The following is a 13230-nucleotide window of genomic DNA, read 5'->3' as shown; positions in this document are numbered from 1 at the left end:
TGAAATTATTCCCTGAATTTGGAGAGCATCTCTAGTTGGCTATCTGCTTAAACAGAAAACATATTCAGATACTGCTATAGAAATCATATATAAATGCCCTAATTTATTAAGGTCAAGCAACACCAACGCAGAGTGTACATTCACTTGGACTTGATGCATAAACCTTTTTCACGCGATAGAGAAGGATTTGAAGGAGTCAATAAAACTCCCTCTGCAATGTACAGCGCGGAATATGCTTGGCCTGGATGACGCCTGGGAAATTACATTGATATTGGACCATATTGGAGCAGCAAGACATTTAGGCAGTCGAGACAACGCTTCGATGTGACACAGATGGAGCAAGGGGTGTCCGCGGGCAGGAGGGAAGCGGTGACATGACAATTGGAGGAGCCTTGCCAGAGCCACCCTGGCACGATTAAGCGAAGATGAGTCAACTCACTCACTACGAGAAGGGGGCCAGCTCACCTCTGCTGAAGTCGGATTAGGGGCTTAGTGAAGGGCGGCGCCAGCGTCCTCGTAATCCCGCCGGGCTCTTAAGAGTCTTTATTACTGTGGACACAAGAGGAAAGGTCTACACACACGGTGCGCCTAGTATCAGCGGGTAATCTGTAGGGGAGTAAACATGCCGTTTGAACCATCAACAGGCACGCAGATTTTATTTGCTTTATTAAAAAAAAGACGGACTTGGGGAGTGACAAATGATTTTGCCAATTGTGGGTTGGACTCTGTTGTTTGGCGCCAGAATATATTAATGGTTAAACTTTACACATTCTGTTGTTGTTTAGAAACAGCAGATACATCTATAGCTATTTAGATAACAATCTTCAAGGTTTTTTGTGGTTTCCAGGGCCCATAAGCCGAAATTATTGTGTGTGGTTAGTATAGTTTTTTTTGGGTTTTCACTTTAATACATGATAAAGCGGCTTTTGGGTGGGATTGATAGGGGAAACACAGCAAAGTGCCTGGAGAACAAAAATATTGATATTTACACCTTTTTGTTGCTTAGGTAGACATTTTCAAATAAAGGGGAAGGGCAAAACTGCACTCATTTGATTGTTTGTTGCAAATGTGGGCGTTACAATGCGCAGAAGCATTTTCTTTTCTTCGGACCTAATAGGTGGCTCTGGTTGGATATTTGTAGGACTAGGTTTTATCCCCATTTTGAGAAACGTTAACCAGCTTTTTCAAAAACGAGTTCCGTTTTCCTTTTTAGTGTATCACGTTTTTTGCAAAGTTAACATTTTGCTCCAAGGCATTTTGATCATTTTTTACATGGGGTTGACCCCCAAGGCCTGCAACACATAAAATGCCAGGAGTGCTGGTATACACTCATAAACTTTATTCCATGGTGCTACTGTATGGACAATGAAATAAAAATGAAAAATGACCCATTTGATGACTCACTAAGGACCTCCGCGGCTGATTCCACAGGCGGGCTTTTCGGAAAGCTGATTTGAAATCATCAAACCTTATCGAGAAGTCCGAGTGAAAGTGCCTTCACTGCGCTAATCCAAAAGGAAGTAAGCAGATCAGCGGGACTACTTTTGTGTTAGATTTAAAAGAAAGGATCCCTGAACGATCAACAATCACTAACGAGATGCAGCCTACCTGCAAGGGATAAGATTATTTTAGAGATGTCAAGAGGACAGCACGCTGGGGAAAGAAACACGTTGATTCACAGAGAGAGACATAAAGTGCTTCTTTTAAAACATAAGCTTTAAGGCTTAAACACGTTAGAGCAATGAGCGTCCTTCCTTGAGCTTACTTAAGCAAATGATCTAATTACCAATGGTTTCATTTTCTTGTTGAACAATGGCATTACACAACTTAGGGGGTGGACGAAGGTGTGGTGTGCGAGTAAGAAAAGCCCTAGGAAAATCACTCCCTGCCTCATTCGTCATCCGAAAGGACTTTGGAAGTTTTTTTGGCCAGAACGGAGCATTTTTTTTAACAACCTCGAAACAAAACAACATGAAACATCTCTGGCTTTTCTCCCTTGGTGCCACCGGCTTGTTTATGAAGCCACACACGCCTTGGCTCTAACAAGGCTGTTCATCCATTAAATCCTCATACATCATGGAACATTTATTATTCAAGGGAGCCTGTGTGGTGGTGTGTGTGTGTGTGTGTGTGTGTGTGTGTGTGTGTGTGTGTGTGTGTGTGTGTGTGTGTGTGTGTGTGTGTGTGTGTGTGTGTGTGTCCTAGCATTACTATCTTTGTGGGGACCTAAATCTGTTTACACAGTCACGCGTGGGGACTCGCCTCCCTTATGGGGACAAATTGGAGGTCCCCATGAGGGGAATCATTCATTTTAGGGTGAAGACTTGGTTAGGTTCAGGGTAGGGGTTAGGGTTAGGGATGTGTTGGTTACGGTTAAGGTTAGGATAAGTCTCCAGGAAATGCATGTAAGTCAATGTAATGTCCCCTGAAGTGATGTAAACATGGTGTGTGTGTGTGTGTGTGTGTGTGTGTGTGTGTGTGTGTGTGTGTGTGTGTGTGTGTGTGTGTGTGTGTGTGTGTGTGTGTGTGTGGTCTGTCTGATCACTTTCATTATTTGACTCTTCTACTCTTTCAGTTAAAGCTGGAACTAGGACCCAGAGAGCGCTTTTCCCTGCTTTCTGCTCATATAAGCGACACTCTGTCCAATTCACTACAGTAAAAATGGTGCCTCATTACTGCACCTAATGACATAAATGCCACAGATAGCCTGGTGTTTGTTTAGCTGGTATACTGTAGGAGCGGGATTGGTATAGTTACGTGAAAACAAGAGAGAAATTGATTGCATGGTTTTATAATCTGGCTCTTACATCAGCTCTGTCTTGTGTAGGTCTGCAATCCGGCGCTCCAGCTTCTCCGAGTGTTTAGGAAAGAACTGGAACTTGGAGCTGTAACCTTCAGGATGCTTCCCAGGGTCGTAATTTCCAATCTCAGCTAGAGGGAGGATAAGAAAAAGTTAAATGTTTAACACATTCACACACAATCATGGGGAGTTAAAAAGATGACTTCATTTTTCAGCAAGGTGGGGTGATCTTTTGGGGGTGAAAATAGATGATTTGTGTTCCTTCGTGCCACACTGCACTCCCTCAGATGACCCTGATGCTGATTCTCTCTTCGAGGAGCTGACCATGCAGCCCATCTTTAATTCATCAGCCCCTCCTCAGAGGACCTGGCTCTCCTTATCCTCAAATGCTGTGTCTTCTGCTAAGCTTCCACCATCATACTTCATGAGTGTTGTGTTTGTTTATGTTTATATGTGAGGCAAAAGATGATAAGATGCCAGATAATGACTTCAAAGACTTCATAAATAATCATGGGCTCTTGTTCATTAAAGACTGTGGAAGTTATGAACTAATTATCATACAAAGCACAGAAAAGCCTTTTACTTTGAGTTTCAGATTCAATATCAGTATGGGAATTAAATTTAATGAGCGTGAAATGCTTAGTACATGCCTTAAAGCGTAGACAATCTTCTGTGTGCATAAAAAACCCTGCAGGCATTTCCTTTGAAAGCTGTACATTCTTCATCACCTAATTCAGCATATTTCCATAAAAAAACATATGTAAGCTTTGCGAGCAGTAATAATCAGAGAGGTGGCCTACAGAGCACGGCAAAACAGAGGTCGTGAACACAGTGTGGAGCGGAGAGTGGTGCAGGTCACTTCCATCTGTCACCCTCCATTACCTTGAAGTATGTGGGCAGCCAGCATGGCCGCATCCGAGGTTTTACACAGCAGCCGACCGTGGTAGAGGTCTCTCTTGATTTGCATGAAGACAAGATATCTACAGAGGAAAGGACAACAGTGGTATGACATTCTAATTATATTCATAAATACACCAAACTACTTGTACAGTTCTCAGTGAAAAGAAAGGTAAAGACACAGCAGTCTGTTGAGTTCATATTCCCTACGGGAGGATTGAATATTTCTTTTTGATTTAACTGAAATGAGGGTTTTGTTTTGGGGAAAGGAGGATAGGAAGGCCCTGAGGGAGAGGCTGCTACAGTATGGACGCTGCTGTGTTTCTCTTAAAGCTTCCAGCCTAGTTTCTCACCCAACCAATGAGATCCTGAAGCATGCAATTTACTCTGAGGTAACATCTGCAGCATGTTGGTGACGCCGACGACTGATTATTAACATTATTATCACGATCACTATTCAAGGAGAACTTATTACATTTCTTATTTTACAAACTCCTGAACCACGATCTCGTTTGTTTTTCAGAATTAGCCAGCAGACCTGCTTGTCTCTATCTAGGCCATTTCCACAAAGACTAACACTGCTTTCTGTGCAGAGAAACACATTAACAAGATGCTTACACTTCCCACATTTCTCACTCAGCACGAAAACCTTTTAGAGGTTTGACAAATACAATAAATGGAAAATAATTAAACTGCCATTTAGTGTTAATTGCTGCTGATGAAGGCACTCACAGATAGGCACATTTGTAGAGGTATATTCACCTTTACAGATATAACAGTAAGGTCAGTTTAGAAATCTGAAATTGAAACAGCGCCATCATAAATGTTACCAGCAACATCTGTGCTTTTTTCTACAATGACAAGTCAGAAATATTTGTTGAGAAAAAAACATCATAATCATTTATGGGAAAAGCTGCATTTTTTGGTGTCTATATTATTTATGTGGCATTAACAATCTGTCCAAGATAAATCTCTGCACAGTATGATGAGTGGAAGCACCCACTGAATGAACCTTGTATGTGATTGATTATTTACCCTCTCCCGCCCTCTGCGTTCTGCCCTCTACACACTCTCATCATCATGTATCACACCGCCACCCCCCCCCCCCCTTTTTACTTTCGCCTCCTTTTTCCTTTTCACTCTGCATCAGCACTCTACATGTGGCACACATTTCATCTCATTACAGCACAGAGAGAAAGAGAGAGAATGTCACCTCTCCCTTATGTCAGTGATGAATGTATCAGTAAACATGCACACACACACACATCGCTACTCAGCATTATCTGGTCTGGAGGCAGTGTAAACTCAGGGCTTTTTACACCTTTCATTTGTCCGTTTCAGGTTTCTGGTCATTTATCAGGACCTAATTTAGGAATAATTACCATGGAAAGAAAGTGTTTGCCTTTAAAGTTCTGCACATTGTCAGCTACTAGTGAAGTGTTTTACTCTCCTCTCCGCTTCACACTCCTCTCGAAACTGTGTTCTGTGTCATATTTATCATAAGCTTTTAGACAGTAAAGTACTCAGGCTTTTTAATTATGAAGGCCCATAAATAGATTTAGAAAGACCAAGGTTTTCTCCGCGTAAAACTTTTAGAGCACTATCTGTACTAAAGGAACATCTAAAAAAAAAAACAAGGACGAAGCACAGTGGTTTGACAAATTGTGGCAATGTTTCTTCCTTTTGATCAAACTGGAACAAAGGTAAGCTGGAGCAGAATAAGAGCCCTTTAATCTAAAGTGAAAGCAACAACAGCTGGTCATACCGAGTGATTTCCTCCTTTAGCGCAGCAGGTTCAGGAGGGTAGAATTTGACTCTCAGACACATGGTGAAGGGAGGCTGAGCTGCAGGTAACATAAGCAAAACATTTAGGAAACATACAGAAAACCTATTAAATTAGGTAGGTAAGTTATAAAAACACTCAACAGGAGATCGAAGGAGACAGCAGGACTGTTTAACACAAGCAGATTAATATTCAATCATCCAGGAGTCCTCTATATAAACGTGAACAGTACTTACATTTAATTTGTTTTGCAATTGATTTCGAACACTCCAGCCAGTGCTGCATTGGAAAGGAAAAAAAAGATCAATGCAAAATAACAAAATACACAAAAAATCCTCTCTCCTCCATCAATCAAAACATTCAGGTGACAATTAAAATATCAGTTGTCATGGTGATCAGCTGTTATTACTGACAGTTTTCTGGGGAATCCTAGTCAGGCCGAATATGATGTTAAAACTGCACTGTTAGAGAAATATGCAATATGCAAAAGCTGCTTTGCACATTAATATTCAGCAGGGTTTCTTTTGAAAATGTGACTGTGGAGGTCTCTTGAGACACAGTTGGAGCAGGAAGGCTCATTAGACAACAGGTTTAGACTTAACACTGAGCTGCTGGTGATGACAGTCTCACACTCTCTGTGTGTCCGCAGCCAGATAAACGTTAGCTTTCTCTCTGGAAGCATATTTTCTCTAAATATTTCTCGTAGGTTGACTTCTTTCCAACCCCACCCACAGTGTGATAGTGTCGGAAATGCAGCATCAGCCGGACCTAGCCGGATGTGTGTGAACATGTGAATACTTCATGAATCCAGCAGTGCTACTACATGCCTCACAGCAGAAGAGCCTGATGGAGCTACCGTCCGTCTGAGAGGCGTTGTGAATAAGAGAAGCTAAAGAACACAGCTTTTCACTTTGGCAGTCCCATTCTTCAAAATGAATCAAAGCTAATCCATTTTTAAAAGTATAGCCACAAATATGATTTATATATGGTCACGAAGCAACCCAGTTATGTGGGTATGAAGTCATTTTAAGTACACATATTACCTATTCTAGCTTTAACACATTGGATGCAATGGATAATAAAACAAATTGCAAACTTATGGTTTCAATTAAGAAATGAACTATGTAATTGTATTATTAACAAGGCACACACACTATAACCCTGGATAGTAAAGCCATAATATGTTAGTTAAATATAGCCCGAATACAACTGTGTACTATTGAATGGATATGCTTCTCTTTTCTTAATCATTTAAAATGCTTTATAAAATAATGAAAATATTAATTAGCAAATGCATTTAAGCACGCATACACACACACGCACACTTACCCGCTGCTTGTCTGGATCCACATATCTGATGCCAAAATAGTCTTTCTCCAGCAAGTTGAGATGGTGGCAGATGATGTCAAACAGATACGATCCCTTTGCATCCCGCTGTAATAGAAGAGGAGAAAAACAAAAATCAGCAAGTATACCCACAACAACAAATCAAAAACATATTTGGATATGTGTCCAAAAAAGATACAACAAAATAAAATGCACTATCTATGAGAAATCATTCCTGCCAGCAGACGGTACTTCAGATTTATTTAAAACCCTGGCAGAGATATCTCAGATTCATCCAATATTAATACACAGGCAGCTGAGGCAGAGCTATCCAAAGTGTCTGGAATAAACCCCTCCACGGATTAAATAAAATGAAATCTCAATGAGATTTTGCTAATACTCTGCATTCCCTTCGAGAAACCCTAGGGTTTAATGCAGCACAGAAAAGCCTAGACATCCTTCAAAGTGTCCAGTACTTATCTGATACCCTATTCCTGCTTGCAACAATGCAACTGCATCACAACACCAACATATTTGCATCAGATTATTGTGTAGAGATCCAAAAGTAGCACTTCAAACTGTTCACTACTAAAAGACTCCTCTAAAAAGATGGCTGGATAAAAACAAGTAAAATGCTGCAACACAAATCAATGCTGATATAATTGGGATGAGCACATTAAGAGTGATGATTATAACGTGGCGCTTCCCTGCAGAGAGTTTGGTAGAGTAAGTGACAGCTCTGCGACTAATCAGAAGCTCTAGAGGTGTCACACAGTTCAAATCAGTGTCAGTCACTGTCAGGGGCTGGAATCAAGTCTGAATGTTAAAGACAATGAAACATGACAACCTGTCCAACTATAACATCATATCTGAAGCAACTCAGTATGCAAAACTGAAATGTTAAGCAAATGTATAAGACTGGATATCATTACCTCAAAATAGCCTATATAGCCTATATAAAATTATGCGGTTTTGTGGCAATACATAATTGCATCTTTCCAGTGAATCAAAGGGGTTAGACAGAAGGTGGTTGTGATTAATCAGTATCATGAAGAAAGGAAAACATTCACTTTTCAGGACTTTTCCTTTTCCTTTTATCTTTCCAAGACAGAGAAACACCTGTCTATGTGTTTGGCTGGTGAACATAGTAGAGTATTTAGCAGCTGAAGAGGCAGATATTTCCCTGAATTGTTGGTGGAGACCAAAACAGATATTTTCTAATCTTAATTTGGAATATTGGTTCATTTTAACAGTACTTCTAGATTTATCATACAGCCGTTAGTGTTTCATGGTTTTGTAGATAAACATGTTGAAGTTATTATTGCTTGAACCAAGGCATTAGCATTTGAAAATCAGTCCTTTTCACAGAATAAATCACGTGTGAACTAATGTCATGGTCATGGTCACTCAAGTTTCCGCCTCTATTACGGCTCATGAGGAGGTCAGCTAAGGTCAGCAGACCTGGTCACCTCTCTCTCCTCCTTCCACTTTCTCTCTGCTCGTTCGCCCTGTGAAGGCGAGTAGAAGTGTCACTGGCAGCACTCTCCTCCATGTCATTACTCATGCTGCAGATAAAAGGCACTTCATTAGGACAAAGGCCTGTCGATGCTGGGCTTGTAGCTGAACCGCAGTGTCCAAATGCGGAAAGGATCTCCGCTACTGGAGATAACTGACCTTTCTGTAGCGAGACCGAGGAGCTCCATGGGTGCTCGTTGCTGTCACTTCAAGATTATTCCCTCGTTGTTATATTAAAAACCGTTATGACATGCCTACTAATTTACAGTGCCTTGATAAAATGATAGTCTATTAGATAGTACAGAAGATTGACAGGCTGGATTGTTATGGTGTGCTCAAAACACAGTAACATATGTAAATGCATTTTTAAGAATCACACACACATGCATAAACACAAAAATGCATGGTGAATTTTGCAAACTAGTAGTAGTTGTTATATATAATCCTCTTATTGAAATGCTCTTAAGTAGCCAGGTTTCAACGGTTTCAATAAGCTTTTCAAAGTAATCAGATTACACAAAACCTGCGAAAAACAGTCTTTGAAATCAGGGTAGAAGATTATACACAATTTTACAGCTAGATTTATTTTGGTGAAAGGTGATTTTAGGTATACAAGGAAAGATATACATGTACAACAATCTGCCTAATCTAAATATATTCAGGTTATATGCCCTTACATTTCAAAAAGGATACAAGAAAAGCTAAATATATCTTAGTTTTCCGCTAATTTAAAATGTAAAGCATACTTTCTCCTTTGGGTTTATCTTTGGGCTAAAAGCTAGAGGGAGCAACAAAGGCAACAACAATTTAAAAACGGTCCTGCATGCAGAGGACACACTGAATCAGGAAAGACATCTGCTCTATTGTTGCACGGAGAGAGCACGTTTGTTAGTATTCAACAGCACTCCCACCAACAACCCCCCATCCCTGTCTCCCCCTTTTTCTTGTTCCCCAGTGCACCCTACCTCTTCTCTGCCCCACCCTGAACACAGCTGTATTATTCCCCAGCTTGTCCCACTAATTAAAGACTGAGGTGATTGCGAGAGAGAAAGGATGTCCTGAAATGTCTAATTAACACTAATGAACCTTTTCCGCGCCTAGATTGGCATCTTAATATAGCTCTACAGGAGCCCCGACAGATTTACACAAGCGTTTATTGGTTTGACCTGAGTTTTTAAACAACCGTGTGGGACCCTGTTAACAACGTCCATTCCTGCTGTGTTGTATTTGTTGAATCAATAACACCGAAACATCTGACAAATTAGGAGAAGAGACACATTTTTTGAATGTTAAAGAGGATGCATTTGTTCACTAAGTAATCACCTGTCACTAATAAATAATAAATACATCTGAAATGGCCTTGCCAAATAATGTGTTGCTTGGTGTTGAGAAAACAGAGGATAAAAGGTTATCAACGATAGTCACATGAGAATTAAAAAGGACTTTCTGACACGCCTCTGACTGAAAACAACACGGTGGTTCTCTTACTTCCTAAATGGCCCCCAGTGCACAATGGGCACTTTCCTTTCAGATTAATCATTAAAATGGTCTCCATGTCAACGCAGGAGCACAGACCATTAATAAAATATTGTATCACTTTATAGTGAGAGGAGTGGAAACATAATGCCATCGACTGAGAGGGACTTTGTGTGTGAAGTGTAAGGCTAAAGGCACACAGAACCCTGAGGTGATTTATTTGGTTTTATAAGCGGATTACGTTTTTTTTCTCCCAGGAGACTGAGTGGTTGCGCTGGTAAATGTGTTGGAGCGTTTCAGAGTCCTACCGCGCTGCTTGGAGTCATGACCCTGCCGCTTCAGCTAGGAGCCCCATAAAGCCAACCTGCAAACTCTTACAGTTAACATGAAGCTCTCTTTGCTGTACAACCAAATGTGTGTTTTTCAATAAACTGAAATGCCTGTGTTATGGTTCAATCCAGTGCAACACAAGGATGTTGTAGTTACGACAGCGTTTAAATAGAGCAAATTATTCGGTCTACGCATTTACAACAATTTTAGTTGTGAGTCATGTACATTATTATGCTATTCTCAATACAGAGAGGCAGGTTGTTGTAGCATTTAAATACAAATGCCCATCAGTGATCTGAATAATCATGTTTCAGAAGTCCAATCGGTGACAATAAAAGAACTGATGTCCCCTCATAAAATAAGTTTGAAGCTGATAGGAGCAGGGGAAAAAATAATTGTCTACAAAAATCAATGGAGAAAGACCTACTACAATGTCACAGAAATGAAACACGAAGCAGGTTTTTTGATAAACCAATTAAAAGGCATGCTGCTTTGTTATACCAAATTTAAAGAGCTATAATATGTGTGGAAAAAACATTAAAATTAAGATCAGCGCGTCAAGACACAAAACACTTAAGTTATTTTTTAGATTTCCCAATCTGATAATAAATGCCAAGTAATGTTGTAAAACACAACTGTAAAATCACACATGAGAGGACCATAATAAACTGCATTTATGGGGTTACTTTTCAAACTGTCAACACAATACTGCAAATACACTTCTCAGGATAATGCCAGTGGCTAATGGGGTGGAAACATGGAATAAAAGAGTTCTGCATATTAACTATAAAACTCTAAAAACATTTTCTTACATTAATTCAAATCAGCCAGCAATTAAGTAATTAGCTGAGAATGGCAATATAAGATTTCTGATACAAAAAAACATTATTAAACAGCATCAACCTCACAGCAATCCACTGGACAGAGTAAAATATGATAACATTCACTGCACCCAGAGGTACAGTATCTAAAACAAATGGTGAGGCCAACTATTTCATAAAAGGCAATTAGGCATAATGGCTAAAGTGGAACCAATCGATTTGCACATGGACGGACATTTGCCGTCATTGTAGTAGCTCAATGGCAGCTTTTAAATAGGGTTATTAACTTATATGTAACCCTGGGCGATGGAAGGAGACACAGCATATAATGGAAAGTGACACAATATCTTAAGAGTGATTAAGACACTCCAATGTCAAAGTGAGGCTTCGAATAACTACACAGCATGACGTGCAAAGACGAAGCATTTGAAGACTGAGCTAATATTGACCCTAAAAAGAGCAAGCAAATGTACGTAGAATATACATAATATTTAAAAAAAGATCTACAAAGGAAGAGGACTGGTTTGATAGTAAACAAATATAATGTGAGGCAGTTCAATTAAGTCTTCGTAAAAGATGATCTTGTGAGCCAGAGAAACAATCTGCACACTCTCACAATTTGAAGATGGGCCATATTAACAAAGTAGGAAAGTGCAAGAAGTTAGCCCAGAAATGTGAGAAATAAGAAAAAAAGGAAAGCAAAAGATAGCTGTGGATACAGGCGACATGGATAATTGCTTTTAAAGCTTCTCAAGAAGATCTGAATATGTGAAAATGTGAGTTGGCATTTATGATTAAAGAGGACTTTGTGAGAGGGACTGAGCTAAATGCCGAGACGGCTCAAATCAGGTTTTTTTCATAATTGAGATGTTTAGTTGTAGCCATGCTATGTCGTGGCAGGGCTTTTTAATAAATCAACACCATTATGACCAATGTTATTTGTTCGTCAACACAAACATTAGCTGAGAAGAGTCGATTCAGAACTGAGCTCTACATTGTTTGGCAGGGACACTTTTGGAGGGAGCTTCATTAGTTACGTTATGTGAGAATAGGATTCAAACCATAATACTACTACAAACTTGGCAGTGTTCGCTAAAGCTTTAGGCTATGGGATGTTTGGTAAAAAAGTCAAATGAAGACTGATAATTAACTGTGTGATGAAGTCAGTTAAGGAAACGCATGCGGTTCAACACGATTAGTAACATTAGTCAAGACAGCAGTGTGTCTCTTAGCTTGGGGGATTTGAAACGGATTGCAACTCAAACATAACTTGTAATGGATAAACACCTTCACCTTATGCATCATTAAAATGCATTATGCTAAGATTTGGAAGTACATTGCATTTTTACCTGATGTAGGCACTTAACGAAAAGGATCACCAATCTAATTGCAATTCATCCTCTGGGTTGCATTAATATTTGTATTACATGTTACTCGTTAGACGCTTTTATCCAAAGCGACTTACATACTCAATACTGTGGACAATCCCCACAGGAGCAACTTGGGGTGAAGTGTCTTGCCCAGGGACACAACGACATGCTGACTGCAGTGGGGTTTGAACCTGTGCTCCCCTGATCCCAACACCAACACACTAGTCCACTGCGCCACACGCCTCCTCTTGTATAACATTGCAATTACGCAATTTTGTGTAAAATCGACCGGTGTTTTCTGGTTAGATTACAGACATATGAAATAACACAATAGGAAGCCGGAAAATCTACAATTTCGGATCGAGACGTCCAAAATATGTCCTTTACAAACCTACGTCAACGACGGGTTACGAGTCCGACATACACGTCAATGCTCTACAGTGCTTTTCGATAATCTCGGTCCGTCCGTCGCTTAGGTAGTGACAACCCGACTTCCTGATTATGGTCTTAGGAGAAACTCTTTTGCATAAATCAGGAGTAAGCTCGTCCCCTTCCACGAGTCATAAGTATTCCGTGTGAAGTGTTTGTTGAGGAAGTAGTTTCAGTGAAAACGTCCACGACTAAATGTAAGTCGAAAATAGGGTCAATCATAAATGACATACATCTACCGTCAACGTTACCGAATTGATAATTGTCACTTACGGGAAGACTAACACGAAGCTGAAATTCATTACTGTGACATACCATACCATTTACGTCGATTGTGACACAAGTTGGTCGGACAAGTTGGACATAACTGGGAAATGTCCTAAAACAAGCGGAGATAATTATGACTTACAGTTAGACAAGTAGCTAGGTGGTGAGTCGTGGTATTGGGATTGAGTTGGTTTACGACCTACCTAACGTTACAAT

The 13230-nt window shown here is 40.1% G+C and overlaps 1 protein-coding gene across 1 annotated transcript in view; it reads right to left on the bottom strand.

The window, feature by feature from the left end:
- Positions 1-13230, bottom strand: part of frmd5a (FERM domain containing 5a) — a 54694-nt gene that overhangs the window by 10641 nt on the left and 30823 nt on the right. Inside the window, exons 2-6 of the mRNA XM_010792739.1 lie at positions 6810-6914; positions 5717-5759; positions 5463-5541; positions 3683-3780; positions 2808-2931 (exon numbers count right to left, since the gene is read on the bottom strand). Of these exons, the coding sequence (XP_010791041.1) occupies positions 2808-2931; positions 3683-3780; positions 5463-5541; positions 5717-5759; positions 6810-6914 (449 nt within the window). The remainder of the gene's footprint in view (positions 1-2807; positions 2932-3682; positions 3781-5462; positions 5542-5716; positions 5760-6809; positions 6915-13230) is intronic.

Source organism: Notothenia coriiceps, unplaced genomic scaffold (genome assembly GCF_000735185.1).
Source record: "Notothenia coriiceps isolate Sejong01 unplaced genomic scaffold, NC01 NC01_scaffold00036549, whole genome shotgun sequence".
NCBI lineage: Eukaryota > Metazoa > Chordata > Actinopteri > Perciformes > Nototheniidae > Notothenia > Notothenia coriiceps.
Note: the sequence above shows the minus strand (reverse complement) of the source record. Positions and strands in the feature narration are given on the sequence as shown.